At 50.0% G+C, this 17,097-nt stretch overlaps 1 protein-coding gene across 1 annotated transcript in view; it reads left to right on the top strand.

Moving 5' to 3' along the window:
- Positions 1-17,097, top strand: part of CFAP221 (cilia and flagella associated protein 221) — a 51,165-nt gene that overhangs the window by 11,751 nt on the left and 22,317 nt on the right. Inside the window, exons 6-11 of the mRNA XM_082261922.1 lie at positions 4,651-4,754; positions 10,211-10,370; positions 10,774-10,900; positions 12,020-12,131; positions 12,215-12,317; positions 14,787-14,874. Coding sequence (XP_082118048.1) covers positions 4,651-4,754; positions 10,211-10,370; positions 10,774-10,900; positions 12,020-12,131; positions 12,215-12,317; positions 14,787-14,874 — 694 coding nt within the window. The remainder of the gene's footprint in view (positions 1-4,650; positions 4,755-10,210; positions 10,371-10,773; positions 10,901-12,019; positions 12,132-12,214; positions 12,318-14,786; positions 14,875-17,097) is intronic.

Here is a 17,097-nt window from a genome sequence, read left to right as displayed (position 1 = left end):
CCCCCCTGCCAAACTGAGCCATGTCCTCACTAGCACCTACCTAGGAGGGTGCTACATTCACCCCCCGCCAAACCGAGCCATGTCCTCACTAGCACCTACCTAGGAGGGTGCTACACTCACCCCCCCGCCAAACTGAGCCATGTCCTCACTAGCACCTACCTAGGAGGGTGGTACATTCAACCCCTGCCAAACTGAGCCATGTCCTCACTAGCACCTACCTAGGAGGGTGCTACATTCACCCCCGCCAAACAAAGCCATGTCCTCACTAGCACCTACCTAGGAGGGTGCTACACTCACCCCCTGCCAAACTGAGCCATGTCCTCACTAGCACCTACCTAGGAGGGTGGTACATTCACCCCCGCCAAACCAAGCCATGTCCTCACTAGCACCAACCTAGGAGGGTGCTACATACAATTATTAGGTGCCATTGTTATTGTAGAACAGGGGGCAGTTATTAAAGTAAACTCTCTCAATCAGCATGAACTCTGTCCTGATCCTGATGCTGCCATCATTAGTAAATCAATAGGAATTTTCTTATTATATTACTTTACACTTTTTTCAGTGTCTTCGTGGTTTTTGGCCTAGGCCACAATGATGTCATACATCCCAGGAGAGTTTGTGGGGGGGGGGGGGGGGGGGGGGCTTTCTCAGCTAAGCACAACCTCCTGTCTGCATGCCTTAGCTAAGGGCAGATGGATTCTGGGAATTAAATGGTACATGAAGTAGCTTGTCTGCAGTCTCTGACCGTCTCCCGTAGCGTGTCTGCAGTCTCTGACCGTCTCCCGTAGCGTGTCTGCAGTCTCTGACCGTCTCCAGTAGTGTGTCTGCAGTCTCTGACCGTCTCCCGTAGCGTGTCTGCAGTCTCTGACCGTCTCCAGTAGTGTGTCTGCAGTCTCTGACCGTCTCCCGTAGCGTGTCTGCAGTCTCTGACCGTCTCCTGTAGCGTGTCTGCAGTCTCTGACCGTCTCCCGTAGCGTGTCTGCAGTCTCTGACCGTCTCCTGTAGCGTGTCTGCAGTCTCTGACCGTCTCCCGTAGCGTGTCTGCAGTCTCTGACCGTCTCCTGTTAATATTATGTGTGGCCCTTCAGTGACATTAAGGGCCCCAGTTAACCCCCCTATACCTCATACATTGACTCCCCCTGGGAGACTTTTAGCAGGGGTGTCTATAAGCCGTATATGAAAAGTGATATTCTGGGATAAGATCCCCCCCTATATAAAGATTGATATTCTGGGTGTGATGAGAGCCCCCCCCCCCGTATATGAAGAGTGATATTCTGGATGTGATGAGAGCCCCCTATATATAAAGATTGATATTCTAGGATGAGAGCCCCCCCCCTATATATAAAGATTGATATTCTAGGATGAGAGCCCCCCCCATATATAAAGATTCTAGGATGAGAGCCCCCCCCCCCATATATAAAGAATTGATATTCTAGGATGAGAGCCCCCCCCCCCCCATATATAAAGATTGATATTCTAGGATGAGAGCCCCCCCGTATATGAAGAGTGATATTCTGGTGTGATGAGAGCCCCCCCCCCCCCCCGTATTTGAAGAGTGATATTCTGGGTGTGATGAGAGCCCCCCCCCCCCCCCGTATATGAAGAGTGATATTCTGGGTGTGATGAGAGCCCCCCGTATATGAAGAGTGATATTCTGGGGTGTGATGAGAGCCCCCCCCCCGTATATGAAGAGTGATATTCTGGATGTGATGAGAGCCCCCCCCCGTATATGAAGAGTGATATTCTGGGTGTGATGAGAGCCCCCCCCCCGTATATGAAGAGTGATATTCTGGGTGTGATGAGAGCCCCCCCCCCCATATATAAAGAGTGATATTCTGGGATGAGAGCCCCCCCCCCCCATATATAAAGATTGATATTCTAGGATGAGAGCCCCCCCCCCATATATAAAGATTGATATTCTAGGATGAGAGCCCCCCCCCCATATATAAAGATTGATATTCTAGGATGAGAGCCCCCCCCCCCGTATATGAAGAGTGATATTCTGGGTGTGATGAGAGCCCCCCCCCCCGTATATGAAGAGTGATATTCTGGGTGTGATGAGAGCCCCCCCCCCGTATATGAAGAGTGACATTCTGGGTGTGATGAGAGCCCCCCCCCCCGTATATGAAGAGTGATATTCTGGGTGTGATGAGAGCCCCCCCCCCATATATAAAGAGTGATATTCTGGGATGAGAGCCCCCCGTATATGAAGAGTGATATTCTGGGTGTGATGAGAGCCCCCCCCCCCCCCCGTATATGAAGAGTGATATTCTGGGTGTGATGAGAGCCCCCCCGTATATGAAGAGTGATATTCTGGGTGTGATGAGAGCCCCCCCCCCCGTATATGAAGAGTGATATTCTGGATGTGATGAGAGCCCCCCCCCGTATATGAAGAGTGATATTCTGGGTGTGATGAGAGCCCCCCCCCCGTATATGAAGAGTGATATTCTGGGTGTGATGAGAGCCCCCCCCCCCATATATAAAGAGTGATATTCTGGGATGAGAGCCCCCCCCCCCCATATATAAAGATTGATATTCTAGGATGAGAGCCCCCCCCCCATATATAAAGATTGATATTCTAGGATGAGAGCCCCCCCCCCATATATAAAGATTGATATTCTAGGATGAGAGCCCCCCCCCCCGTATATGAAGAGTGATATTCTGGGTGTGATGAGAGCCCCCCCCCCCGTATATGAAGAGTGATATTCTGGGTGTGATGAGAGCCCCCCCCCCGTATATGAAGAGTGACATTCTGGGTGTGATGAGAGCCCCCCCCCCCGTATATGAAGAGTGATATTCTGGGTGTGATGAGAGCCCCCCCCCCATATATAAAGAGTGATATTCTGGGATGAGAGCCCCCCGTATATGAAGAGTGATATTCTGGGTGTGATGAGAGCCCCCCCCCCCCGTATATGAAGAGTGATATTCTGGGTGTGATGAGAGCCCCCCCCCCGGAGTCCTCCATCTCCCGGGACTCAGGAAGCCGGCTCTCGGAGTTGGGTGAAGTGGGAATGGCGGGGAGCCAACGGCAGGAAATGGGGATCATAAATCTCAGCACTAATAACAGACATCCAGCTGCTCATTTTCCACATCTGACAGACAGCAGCCATGTAAGGTGAATAGGAGAGAATATCGGGGGGGGGGGGTGGGGGGGGAGAGGGGATGGGGGGAATCGGAAAGAACATCAGGGGGGCTAGGGAGAATAAATGAGGGGAAGAATCCAAAAGAATACTCGGGGAGGGGGTGTCAGAGAGAATATGCGGGGGGGATCAGAGAGAATATCAGGTGGGGGGAATCGGAGAGAATATTGGGGGCGGGGATCAGAGAGAAAATTGGGGGGGGGGGGTTTGGAATAAAAGAGGATATTAGGGATGAGCGGAATGTGTGAGAATATCAGGTGGGGGGGATAAGAGAGAACATGGGGGGGGGGGGGATTCAGAAAGAATATTGGGGGGGGGGAATCTGAGAGAATATCGGGGGGGGATGTGAGAGAATATCAGGCGGGGGGGAACAGAGAGAATATCGGGGGGGATGTGAGGGAATATCAGGTGGGGGGGAGAATGAGAGAATATCAGGTGGGGGGGGGCAAATGAGAGAATATCAGGTGGGGGGGGAGAAATGAGAGAATATCAGGTGGGGGGGAGAAATAAGAGAATATCAGGTGGGGGGGGAGAAATAAGAGAATATCAGGTGGGGGGAATGAGAGAATATCAGGTGGGGGGGAGAAATGAGAGAATATCAGGTGGGGGGGGGGGCAAATGAGAGAATATCAGGTGGGGGGGGGGGCAAATGAGAGAATATCAGGTGGGGGGGAGAAATGAGAGAATATCAGGAGGGGGGGGGGTGGACAGAGAGAATATCAGGGGGGGGATGTGAGGAAATATCAGGTGGGGGGGATGGGAGAGAATATCGGGGGGGGATGTGAGAGAATATCAGGTGGGGGGGGGGGAACAGAGAGAATATCAGGTGGGGGGGGTGTGAGAAAATATTAGATGGGGGGGGGGGGAGGGATCAGAAAGAAATATCAGATGGGGGGTGTGAGGGAATATCAGGTGGGGGGAAAAAGTGAGAGAATATCAGGTGGTGGGGAATGGGAGAGAATATCGAGGGGGGGGGGGGGTGTGAGGGAATAACAGGTGGGGGGGATGGGAGAGAATATCAGGGGGGCGGGGATCAGAAAGAATATCAGGTGGGGGGGGAAAAGTGAGAGAATATCAGGTGGGGGATGTGAGAGAATATCAGGTGGGGGGGAGACAATATCGGGGGGGGGGGGTTATATGAGGGAATATCAGGTGGGGGGGGAATGGGAGAGAATATCGGGAGGGGGATGTTAGTGAATATGGGGGGGTATCAGAGAGAATATCTGGGGGGGATATGAGAGCATATTGGGGGGATTAGAGAGAATATCGGGGGGGAGGTGTGTGAGTGGTGCGGAGCGCCCCCCCTATGTGAGTGGTGCAGAGCCCCCCCCCTGTGTGTGTGAGCGGTGCAGAGCCCCCCCCCCCCTGTGTGTGAGCGGTGCAGAGCGCCCCCCCTGTGTGTGAGCGGTGCGGAGCGCCCCCCTGTGTGTGAGCGGTGTGGAGCGTTGCATGTTACATATCTGCTGTCTCTCGTATTTCTGTCTATAAGAAGTTTTGTGTTTCTCCACAGCTCTCAGCACGTCATCCCGCTGCGCAGCAGCTGTCCGGTTGATTTTGAATTTCGCATTGTTTGTAAAGAAGAGCACAAAGATTTCCACATCGCCCCGACTTCAGGTATGTGCCCCCCCCCCGACTTCAGGTATGTGCCGCCCCCCCGACTTCAGGTATGTGCCGCCCCCCCGACTTCAGGTATGTGCCGCCCCCCCGACTTCAGGTATGTGCCGCCCCCCGACTTCAGGTATGTGCCCCCCCCCCGACTTCAGGTATGTGCCGCCCCGACTTCAGGTATGTGCCCCCCCCGACTTCAGGTATGTGCCGCCCTGGGACGGAGGGAAGGAGGACCACCCCCCCCCCCCCCCCAGTCACACCGTATTATTATACACTGCCTGGCCAAAAAATGTCGCCACCAAAAAAAAAAAAAAAATCACCCTGTAATATTTCATTGGCTCTGATTACGGCATTCCCTGTGTGATTCGATAATCTTCTGCAATGTCACAGATTTATTTCCCTCCAGTGTTGGATTTATTATTCATCTTGTATTGATGATGGGAGAGTCAGAGTGCAAAGCCTTCTCCCGCACATCCCAAACATTCTCCATGGGGTAAGATCTGGGCTCTGTGGTGGCCAATCCATGGGTGACAATGATGTCTCCTCCTCCCTGAACCCCTCTTTCACAGTGTGACCCCGATGAATCCTGGCATTGTCATCTTGGAATATTCCTGTCCCATCAGGGGAGAAAGAATCGCTTCTCGGCCTTTTGGCTAAGATCAAGTGTAGTATCTGTTCTTATCAGTTGGTATGGGCCTTAGCTAGTACCAGTATGACCGAAACCCGGAGCGCTCTAAGTATTGAGGTATGGGGAGTAGGTCATCTGGGAAAGCATGTGGGGCCCGCCGCCTTCTGATTCGAATGGGTTGAACTGTCCTAACCAGTTTGAAGGGGGCGGGAAAGCCGGTTTGGGGGGGCCGGTGGAACTGCTCCTGGATGTAATGGACTGAGGAACAGGATGGCGAGGGGGGGGCTTTCTCTCCTGGGTTGATCTGGCTTGTAGAGGGCCTGTCCCCAGTGGTAGGTAAGCTCTCCCCAAGCTGTCCAGGTTCTGATGTCTGCTGGTGGGGATAGGCTACATTTGGTCTGGCCGGGGGCTGAGATTGAAAGAGCCCGTAGTGTAAGTGCCCCTGGGGTGGCAGCCCAGGGGTGCCTTAATTTCTCACTGGTGAGGGGCAGCTCGCTGTGAGTTCTTTTGGCACCTTGGTCACTGCACTATGCACACCTTTTTCACACCGGCCTCTTGGGACGGCCTTTTGGCTTGCACCAGAGGAATTTTATATTCCGGCTGGAAGGCCTGCCTTGGTCCCTCACATGGCACCAAAGCACTTTCCCCACTTCCCTTTCCCCACCTTTGTGTTTGTTTGTCCTTTTCTTTGGAGTCCGTCACTGCACTTTCACCTTTTTTCTTTATTTGCACAGACTGGAGTGTGTGGGTCCTCGGGCCCAGCCTTAAGTTTTGGGAGGGGGTGGATATGGCCTTTTGGCTTAGTTCGCCCTCTCCCATGGGGTCTCCCTTCGGGGGAGCCCTACTTAGTACTCGGTGGGGGCTGTTTCGGCAGTCCCCCTGAAGAACGGGGTCGGTCTGGTTTCGGCCAGACAGACCATGAGTACCTTATGTCCCTGTCAGGAGTCTTGCGCCCCGGGGGATTGAGATTTCGGGTCCTACCTCTTCGGAGGGAAGACCATACCTTGTCGCACACCCTGTGCTTTTTTGTGTTCTCACTTTGTGTGTGTGCACTTTTTTATGCACCGGGTGGAGTCTTTTGAGTGTGTTGCACACGCTACGAGCTTTAAAAAAAAAAAAAAAAAATCAGGGGAGAAAGAATCCATTGATGGAATAATCTGCTCATTCCGTATATTCAGGGAGTCAGCTGACCTCATTCCGTATATTCAGGGAGTCAGCTGACCTCATTCCGTATATTCAGGGAGTCAGCTGACCTCATTCTTTGGGCACATCCAGTAATATCCAATAGGAGAGTCTCTGTATGATTAGTGTAGTTGGTTGCTGAGTTATTCCAGGTGGTGCCTTTTTCTTTTGGCCAGTCAGAGTATATTTATATATATCTCTGCTATATACTGCAGTGCTGTACAGAGAACTCTGAGCCGGTCACATAATAATAATAATAATAATAATAATAATAATCGGAATGTTGGAGGAGCTCAGTGTTGGAGAAGATTGGATGCAGATGGAGTTCTGGTGGGAATTGTTCCTGGGACTCCGGGGCTGCAAGGCCATTGAGCCAATCACTGAGTCAGCAGATCTGTATTCATTGCTGGATGCAGAAATAACCTTCAGTGGAAAGTTCTGGAAGTTCTCATTTATTGATTATCTGTAAAATGTTTTGAAGCTTTTACAGCCGGAGTGTCAGCGCTGCCACCGTTCCCCGACCATCAATCAGTGGCGGAGTGTGAGAATTGTGCGCTCTGCGGTGTCACGCCATACGGGGCCCCATTGTAGGAGAGTCCGCTTCCATGGAATAGGGGGGTGTGAGGTTCTCCGTGCCTCCTGGTGTGGAATTGATGGGCTGGTGTCACTTTTTTACTTTTCTTATAACATTGATGAAGCGCCCTTCACTTCCAGATACAATTGGGGGAATTATCTGGATTGATTGGAGCTCATTAGACGTTCTCTACAAGTTTATTTCTACATTTCACTGTAGGAGGTATAACGAAGTGTCCCCATCCCCCGATTATCATCCTAATTAGTGTCAGAGAAGCTCATTTACCGACATCGTCCAATATCTGGAGGTTCATTACTGATCCGTCTAACCAGATAGAGTCACATGATGTCCGCAGAGCGATAATTCACCTCCATTTATTTTCCAGATTTCCAGAGAATTGCTGCCGTCCATCAGCCAATCACTTCTAGAATACCGAGCTGGGATGGGGGGGATTATAGAGTCGGGGCCCCATACTTGGCACTACAGGGGCCACATCATACATTTTACAGATCTTCACCAGCCTATAAAATGGGTTTTATAAATCAATGAATAATCAATCGGCATTATATGATTAGGAAGAAAAAAGAACCAACTTCACAGAGCAAAGTCCCCAAGAGAGTCCCCCCTTCCCTTACATCAGAGCCTCCCTTACATCAGTCTATCATACATCAGAGTCTACCTTAAAAGACCCCCTACCCTTTACATCTAGGTTCCCATTAGAGTCCCCCTTACATCAGTCCCCTCCTCCCTTATCAGAGTCTGTCTAAGGAGCTTCCCTCTTACATCACAGTTCCATTGCAGTCCCCCCATCAGGAGTCCCACTTTCATCAGAGTCTCCTTCAGAGTCCTCAACCAAACCCCCCTCCCCTTACATCAGAGTCCCCTTTGGTGCCCCCTCTTATATCAGGGTCCTTGCAAGACCCCCCGCCCTTACATCAGGGTCTCCTTCAGAGTCCTCAACCAACCCCCCCCTTACATCAGGGTCCCCATCAGAGCCCCCCCCCACATCAGGGTCCTCATTAGAGTCCCCTTTACATCACAGTTCCCTTGCAGTCCCCCCCCCCAATCGGGAGTCCTACTTTCATCAGGGTCTTCTTCAGAGTCTTCAACCAAACCCCCCCTTTAAATCGGAGTCCCTGTCAGAGGCCCCCCTTACATCAGGGTCCTTGTCAGAGGCCCCCCCTTACATCAGGGTCCTTGTCAGAGGCCCCCCCCCTTACATCAGGGTCCTTGTCAGAGGCCCCCCCCCTTACATCAGGGTCCTTGTCAGAGGCCCCCCCCTTACATCAGGGTCCTTGTCAGAGGCCCCCCCCTTACATCAGGGTCCTTGTCAGAGGCCCCCCCCTTACATCAGGGTCCTTGTCAGAGGCCCCCCTTACTTCAGGGTCCCGTCAGAGGCCCCCCTTACTTCAGGGTCCCGTCAGAGGCCCCCACTTACTTCAAGGTCCCCATCAGAGGCCCCCCTTCAGGGTCCCCATCAGAGGCAACCCCTTACTATAGGGTCCCTGTCAGAGGCTCCCTCTTACTTCAGGGTCCCCATCAGAATTCCCCCCCCCCCTTTACATCAGGGTCCCCATCAGAGTTACCCCCCCCCCCTTACATCAGGGTACCCATCAAAGTTCCCCGCTGGAGTCTGGATGCCTAAATGCATTGAGTTGCTGCCATGTGATTGGCTGATTAGCAACTTGTGTTAGTAGGCAATTGAACAGGGGTACCTAATAATAAAGTGTCCGGTGAGTGTAGGTCTATAATTCACTACAATCACTAGAATGATTATGATTTTCGGGAACTCTGTGATATAAGCTTTATTAGAATCCGGTCTATGGGACCCCCTTGCTGGATCCTCTTAAAGTGGTTGGAAAGCCTCAACATTTTTACCTTTAATGGATTCTTTGCATGAAGGTAAAAAATGTTTAGGTGTCGGCATCCCTTCTCTTACTTACCTGAGCCTTCATTGAATGAAGCGCTGTGCACATCTGCAGCTCTTCTCTCCTTCTCTCCAGTCATTGGCTCCCAGTGCTGTCAATCAAAGTCAGTGACAACCTAATTAGGAGACCTAATGAAGTGGCTGAGATTGTATCTGAGCACAGAGATCCATGTCTGCGAATCAGAATCCGATCCCATCTCACCATCCATCCTTCCACTGGATCACCACAAACATCCATCTCTCCTATCTATATATATATATATATAGGTGACTCCTCATAGTTCATTGTAGATCTCCCTTGTCGGACGGCGCTGTATCGGGATTTCCTTATTCTGATCTATCTGTGGGAAGTCATTTCCCTCCACATTCCGCACATTGTATACAATGATATTGGAAATGTTGTCACTTTCATTACTTTGGATACTTTGTTTCAGACTTACCAGAGCCAGCACAGAGTTTCCATCCATTCTGTTACATTGTACTGATCCACACCGACTACAATCCCCAGAATCTCCATATACAATATAGGAAAGTGCGGAGTCCTCCTTTACCAATCAGCCATAGAGACCCCCAGAATATGTGTAGATTGGCACACGTTGTCATGTGATCTCCATCCCAGCTTTGTTATATATCTGCATAACATAACAAGGGTGCAATTCTGCCAACTCTGTGCCACTGCCCCGCCCCCTTCCTTCTCTCTGGAATACCTGTAGATATCCCACCCTGAGATTTCCCCAACCTAGAATACCCCCTAAGTAGCTTTACCTCGTACGCCTCATCTTACAGATTAGACACACCCACTGCAAGCCTTATTTCCGCTTCCAGCTGGCATATGGGAACTCCATTTTAGAGATTTCAGGAAGTTTAAAGCGGCTCAGTTGAAAAATGATTTTATGACTTTTTCCTGGAATGTATAAAGGAACATGAAACGTTTGCCTGGAGTTAATCATTAATGTAGATGTAAACTTAATCACTTTTATAAACATGTTTCAGTGGGGTGGGTTGGGAAAGTCCAATAGGGGTGCACTAGGAGGGGGGAAGGGGTTGCAGTACCCTCTGCATCCAGAGGGGGGCGTATAGCTGGACGCAGAGTGTGTGAGGGTCGATGTGATAATTGTTCGGATTTACAAAGAGTTTCCAATCTGTTTCAGGAATTATTTCTGGGAATGGTGGAGTCGATGTGGAGGTCACATTCACCCCATCCAGCTATGGAACGGCTCAGATCAGCCTGGAATTACTGATTTCTGAGTTTAATGCCAAACCATACAGCTGTGTCTTCACCGGGACGTGTTCCCCCAATCTCTCTGCTGGGTACGTATATTCCCAAAGAGCCAATGTTACGCCACGTGCGGTATGGACAGAGGTTGGGTTCCTCTAATGGTGACTCTCGGTATGGACAGAGGTTGGGTTCCTCTAATGGTGACTCTCGGTATGGACAGAGGTTGGGTTCCTCTAATGGTGACTCTCGGTATGGACAGAGGTTGGGTTCCTCTAATGGTGACTCTCGGTATGGACAGAGGTTGGGTTCCTCTAATGGTGACTCTCGGTATGGACAGAGGTTGGGTTCCTCTAATGGTGACTCTCGGTATGGACAGAGGTTGGGTTCCTCTAATGGTGACTCTCGGTATGGACAGAGGTTGGGTTCCTCTAATGGTGACTCTCGGTATGGACAGAGGTTGGGTTCCTCTAATGGTGACTCTCTTGTCTCTAAAAGGAAGGAAGAGTCTGAAAAAGTTGATGCTTCCTCCAAGATGAGCCTGAAGGGCCCAGAGAGAACGGCACTGAGAATCTCCCGCAAGAAGAGACATTTACAATCCCTGCAGCAGAACGCGTCACGGCGGGTACGTCACCATGAATGGTGCTCAGCGGGATTGTTGTACATTCACATCTGTCTAATGCTAACCAATCACAACACAATGTGACTCCATATGTGTGTGTGTGTGTGTGTGTGTATATATAAAACCAAAAGTATTGGGACGCCGGCCTTTACACACATGAACTTTAATGACATCCCAGTCTTAGTCCGTAGGGTTCAATATTGAGTTGGCTCCGCCCTTTGCAGCTATAACAGCTTCAACTCTTCTGGGAAGGCCGTCCACAAGGTTTAGGAGTGTCTATGGGAATGTTTGACCATTCTTCCAGAAGCTCATTTGTGAGGTCAGGCACTGATGTTGGATGGGAAGGCCTGGCTCGTAGACTGCGCTCTAATTCATCCCAAAAGGTTCTGTCGGGTTGAGGTCAGGACTCTGTGCAGGCCAGCCAAGTTCCTCCACCCCAAACTCGCTCATCCCTCTCTTTATGGACCTTGCTTTGTGCACAGGTCCAAATCATTGGGTGGAGGGGGGATTATGGGGAGGGGGGGGATTATGGTGTGGGGGTGTTTTTCAGGGGTTGGGATTGGCCCCTTAGTTTCAGTAAAGGGAACACTTAAGGCGTCAGCATACCAAGACATTTTGGACAATTTCATGCTCCCAACTTTATGGGAGGAGTTTGGGGATGGCCCCTCCCTGTTCCAACATGACTGCGCACCAGTGCACAAAGCAAGGTCCATAAAGACATGGATGAGTGAGTTTGGGGTGGAGAAACTTGACCGGCCCGCACAGAGTCCTGACCTCAACCCGATAGAACACCTTCGGGATGAATTAGAGTGGAGACTGAAAGCCAGGCCTTCTCATCCAACATCAGTGGCTGACCTCACAAATGCACTTCTGGAAGAATGGTGAAACATTCCCATAGACACTCCTAAACCTTTTGGACAGCCTTCCCAGAAGAGTTGAAGCTGTTATATCTGCTAAGGGTGGAGCCAACTCAATATTGAACCCTACGGACTAAGACTGGGATGTCATTAAAGTTCATGTGTGTGTAAAGGAGGCGTCCCAATACTTTTGGTAATATAGTGTGTGTGTGTGTTTTAATATATAATGTTTATTTTGTACATTTATTTTATACACCACTCTCAGGTCATTGAGTTCCAGAATCTGCGATTTCCGCTCAATCTCTCCAATCCTCATGCTGTGGCCACCGTCCTAAACCAGCAGCCGGGGAAACTTCGACTGAAGGAGATGCGGGAAGGTGAGAGGATCTCTATTACTATATGAAGGAGAGGAGATAATATATTCTCCATGTTCACATCTATCTGTACTCCTCTTCGCCAGGCCTCACCTGTCCTGGTAAGAAAACTCGCCAGGAGAAGGAGACTTTGTTTCAGCAAGTCGTGCAGCAGAATGTGGCGGAGGAGGAGGCCAATCAACTGCGATGGTGAATATTGTGCTCCTCTCTTTAGCTGTATTGGGAGATATGGAGGTCATCTCAGACCTGCAGCTACCTGCGTTTAGGACCGGGCAGATGTGATCCTATACAGGCCACCATTCCTAGTGCATCCCCATTACTAATGTTCACACTAACTTCATGCCATCTGCTGATATCCATGGAATTAGCACGATCGGACCATTCCTATAACAACGCATGTAAAAATGTGGGAAGGCTAAAAGACACTCGAGAGGATCGGCAAACCAAATAGAATGAGAGTTAGGATGGTGGACACAATGGACAGAAAAGTGGTTGGGAGGGTGTGTGGGAGCACCGAGCAGAAGATTAGTTGGGAGGGTGGGGGCACTGGACAGAGGATCAGTTTGGAGGGTGGATGGACTGGACAGAAGAGTGTTTGGGAGAGTAGATGGACTGGACAGAAGAGTGGCTGAGAGGATTAGAACACTGGACAGAAAAGTGGCTGGGAGGGTGGAGGCACTGGACAGAAGAGTGGTTGGGAGGGTGGAGGCACTGGACAGAAGAGTGGTTGGGAGGGTGGAGGCACTGGACAGAAGAGTGGTTGGGAGGGTGGAGGCACTGGACAGAAAAGTGGTTGGAAGGGGGGGGCACACCGGACAGAGAAGTGTTTGGGAGAGTAGAGGCACTGGACAGAAGAGCGGTGTGAAGGGTTGAGGCACTGGGCAGAAGAGTGGTTGGGAGGGTGGAGGCACTGGACAGAAGCGTGGTTAAGAGGGTGGGCACACTGGACAGAGAAGTGATTGGGAGAGTAGAGGCTCTGGACAGAAGAGTGGTTGGGAGGGTGGAGGCACTGGACAGAAGAGTGGAGGCACTGGACAGACGAGTGGTTGGGAGGGTGGAGGCACTGGACAGAAGAGTGGTTGGGAGGGTGGGCACACTGGACAGAGGAGTGGTTGGGAGGGTGAGAACTGTAATGGAACTGACCCACACTCCGCTTGGGTGCTTCCATCAGTATACTGCTTCCTCCAGTCTTGAACATAGATATCAGATATTATAGCCGCCTATTGCAACCAGAAACTAGGCAGAACTCCTTTTAGCTGCAAATCTGGAACTGTTTATTGAACAAACTCACACAGAATATATATCCCACAGGAGGACAGTCCCCTCCTGATCATATTATCCTAACAATACAAACTGTATACAGGAATATAATTAACATGAGCTAATTAGCTAGCCACCTGGACAATGTTGTGATTAATCAGATATCCCCACTTCAGGTCAGACTTTGAGCTCACAAAGTACAATACACATTATTACAAGTGTAAACACATCCCCCAATAGTTTGCTAGCAGACAATAGGTGAGTTAATTAGCACAATTGACAATTTGTGAAAGACAGGTGGTTGAGCTGATAACATCTGCTATGAGTCTGACTGTGTGGAGCAGTCCTTATTGGTAATGGGCAGCTAGGCCCTAACAGGAACCCCAGGCCTAGAGTCCCAGAGTCTGTGTGAGACATGGACTTGAATCCAAAGTGACATTACGCCAAGGGTCCCCCCAGCATACACCTCACAGAGCAGTGTTCCCTTAAAAGCCAGGGCCCATAGTCAGTGGGCAGGAGGCTAGCCTGCAGTCCCCTCCAAAAGCCCCTGCCCTGGGTGAGTCTATCACAAGAACACTTGACAGAGGAGTGGTTGGCAGCACAAAACCGAATTGTTGGTAGGTTGGATGGACAGAAAAGATGTCTTCAGATTTGAACTAGAGGTGAAATCTTTAAAGCCAGAAGTTTCCTGTTGAGACTCTCGGTGTGGGGTATATCTGTGATTGCTGTGGATAATAACACTGGGGGGGGGGGGGGGGGTACATTGTTGGATGGGGGCAGTCTTCAGTACATTGTTTGGAGGAACCAGTAAAGGGTCCAGTGTAGGAGACCGGAGAAGACGGGAGACTGTTGCCCAATCCGGCCTTTTTTCTTCAGACACCACCAAGTAAGTGCTTTGAGATGACTTTGCCACCCACACACCACACACTGCATTTCTCCTCTAGTATTAGTTATACCCCCTTGGTGACAACAGGGGCCACACCTGAGGGCCCCAAGGCAGAAGATTTTACCACTGCCATAGGTCATCCTCCATGTAGGAAATGAATGTTCCGGGTGGCGGTGTGCAGGGTGAGCCAGCAGTAGAATGTTTGTTTATGATCTCCATCTAATCGGGAAGTGCGATACGAGAAACAAACACTTCAGAGTGCGAGATTGTAAACAGACGCTGCGATTTCCCAGCATTCCTCCTCCCGCTCTGTATACAGGAATTACCAGAGATTTCCCAGCATTCCTCCTCCCGCTCTGTATACAGGAATTACCAGAGAATTCCCAGTGTTTGCTCTGTGAAATGTCATTTCTGGCGCAAAGTGTTGTGTGACTGATGGGTTGTGTGGCCGGCTTCCATGGAACGTCTCATCCAATCACAGACCATAGTCATCCCGTTCCTCCACTTCACAGGCAGATCCACCGGGGCAGTGACCCCGCTTCTCCCCGACAACGTCAGCGGATACGAGAGGAACGTCTGAGCGCAGAGGAGGAATATCAGGTCAGAGTTCATTATACTTCACTAACCTGCACCAACCAGATCAGTCCACACCTCACTAACCTGCACCAACCAGATCTGTGCAATCTGACCCCCACCCTTTCCTTTCATCTTATATCCTCCCTCCATCCCCCTTCAGTCTTTTTTATATCCTTCCTCCACCCCCCCTTCAGTCTTGTATCCTCCCTCCATCCCCCCTTCAGGCTTGTATCCTCCCTCCATCCCCCCTTCAGTCTTTTTTATATAATTCCTCCACCCCCCCCTTCAGTCTTATATCCTCCCTCCATCCCCCCTTCAGTCTTATATCCTCCCTCCATCCTCTCATTCATTCTTATATTCTCCCTCCATCCCCCCCGTCAGTCTTATATCCTCCCTCCATCCTCCCCTTCAGTCTTATATCCTCCCTCCATCCCCCCTTCAGTCTTATATCCTCCCTCCATCCTCCCCTTCAGTCTTATATCCTCCCTTCAGTCTTATATTCTCCCTCCATCCCCCCTTCAGTCTTATATCCTCCCTCCATCCCCCCTTCAGTCTTATATCCTCCCTCCATCCCCCCCTTCAGTCTTATATCCTCCCTTCAGTCTTATATCCTCCCTTCAGTCTTATATCCTCCCTCCATCCTCCCCTTCAGTCTTATATCCTCCCTCCATCCTCCCCCTTCAGTCATACAGAGCCTTGAAAAAGTATTCACACCCCTTGACATTTTCCACATTTTCTCATGTTACAACCAAAAACATAAATGTATTTTATTGGGATTTTATGTGATAGACCGACACAAAGTGGCCATAATTGTGAAGTGGAAGGAAAATGATAAATGATACAAATAAATCTGTGAAAAGTGTGGCTGCATTTGTATTCACCCCCCTTTACTCTGATACCCCTAACTAAAATCTAGGGGAACCAATTGCCTTCAGAAGTCACCTAATTAGTAAGTAGAGTCCCCCTGTGTGTAATGTAATCTCAGTATAAATACACCCCTTTCACACAGGCGGACCGTTCAGATCCGGTTCCTGTCCGTTTTTTTGGCGGATCTGAACCGTCCCCCCATACATCCCTATGGGGCATCGGATGTTAGAGGAGACATGTCCACTGACATCCGATCCGATCCGTCAAATCTGAACGTATGGAAACCTATTTTCCATCCGTCCAGCGGATCGGATTGGATCGGATGAGAACAGACCGACGGTGCGTTCCCATCCGATTTCCCCATATCCCCATACAGCACAGAGAACAGCACAGAGAACAGCTGTCATTCTCCTGCTCAGCGGGGGATCGGTGGATTGATCCCCCGCTGAGATAAACGGAGTCCGTCCGAAGGAAGGACAGTGTGAAAGGGGCCTAAGGGTTCTTTTACACGGCACGGTCCGTTTTTTTTTTTTTTTTCGGTTAATTCCTTTTTTTTTTTTTTAACAGACACGATGTCACATTTGTAGGGTCTGTTCCCTAGATCTGTTTTTCCTCCCATCCGTCTGCGGATGAAGAACGGACATAATGTGTGTCTATGGGATTGCGGACGTTAGCGGATGACCATCTGCTGACCTCTGTTTTTGCGTCCCTTCCGTTTTTTTAAACAGAAGAAAAATGGGGTTCTCTTCCATCTCAAAAAATGGAATTGAACGGAACAGACGCAAAAACGATGGTCATCCGCTAACGTCCGCAATCCCATAGACACACATCAGTTTTTTCATCCGCAGACGGATGGGAGGAAAAACGGAAATACGCAACGCCCGTGTGAAAGGACCCAAAATCAAAAGATATTAATTGGTACTAGAAGCGCAGACAAAACTTTGTCAGGATCAACAATTAAATCGTCCCATATAGCATAAATCCTAAACACAGACTTATCCCGAACGGAAATCTGCCATAAGCGACACAAACATATCCTAGTCAAACATAGATAAGAGTTCTTAGAATGAAATGGATCACAGTCCAATCTTAACAGTCTATGGGTAGATGGATATAATCCACTATACAAGGAAGGGATCCCTGCTGGACCATGCACAGTTTTCAGTCTTTAGATGAATGGATGGAAACAACTCCAGAAGAAAGAGAGCCGATATCCAGCGTGTGTGTCATGGATAAGGCATACACAGCATGATTATTAACCCCCACCGGTTCTACTGGAATGACCGTTCCTCCTAATCGCACACACCTCTCACTGATCCAAGAAGGGTATCCATCAAGGGTTCCCCTGGGTTGTGCAGTTCCATGTGTTTCTCCTGAGCA

The sequence above is a fragment of the Pelophylax lessonae genome (assembly GCF_965119305.1).
Source record: "Pelophylax lessonae genome assembly, chromosome: 6".
In the NCBI taxonomy this organism is placed as follows: domain Eukaryota; kingdom Metazoa; phylum Chordata; class Amphibia; order Anura; family Ranidae; genus Pelophylax; species Pelophylax lessonae.
The sequence above is the reverse complement of the archived record's forward strand: the minus strand, read 5'-3'. Positions and strand labels throughout refer to the sequence as shown.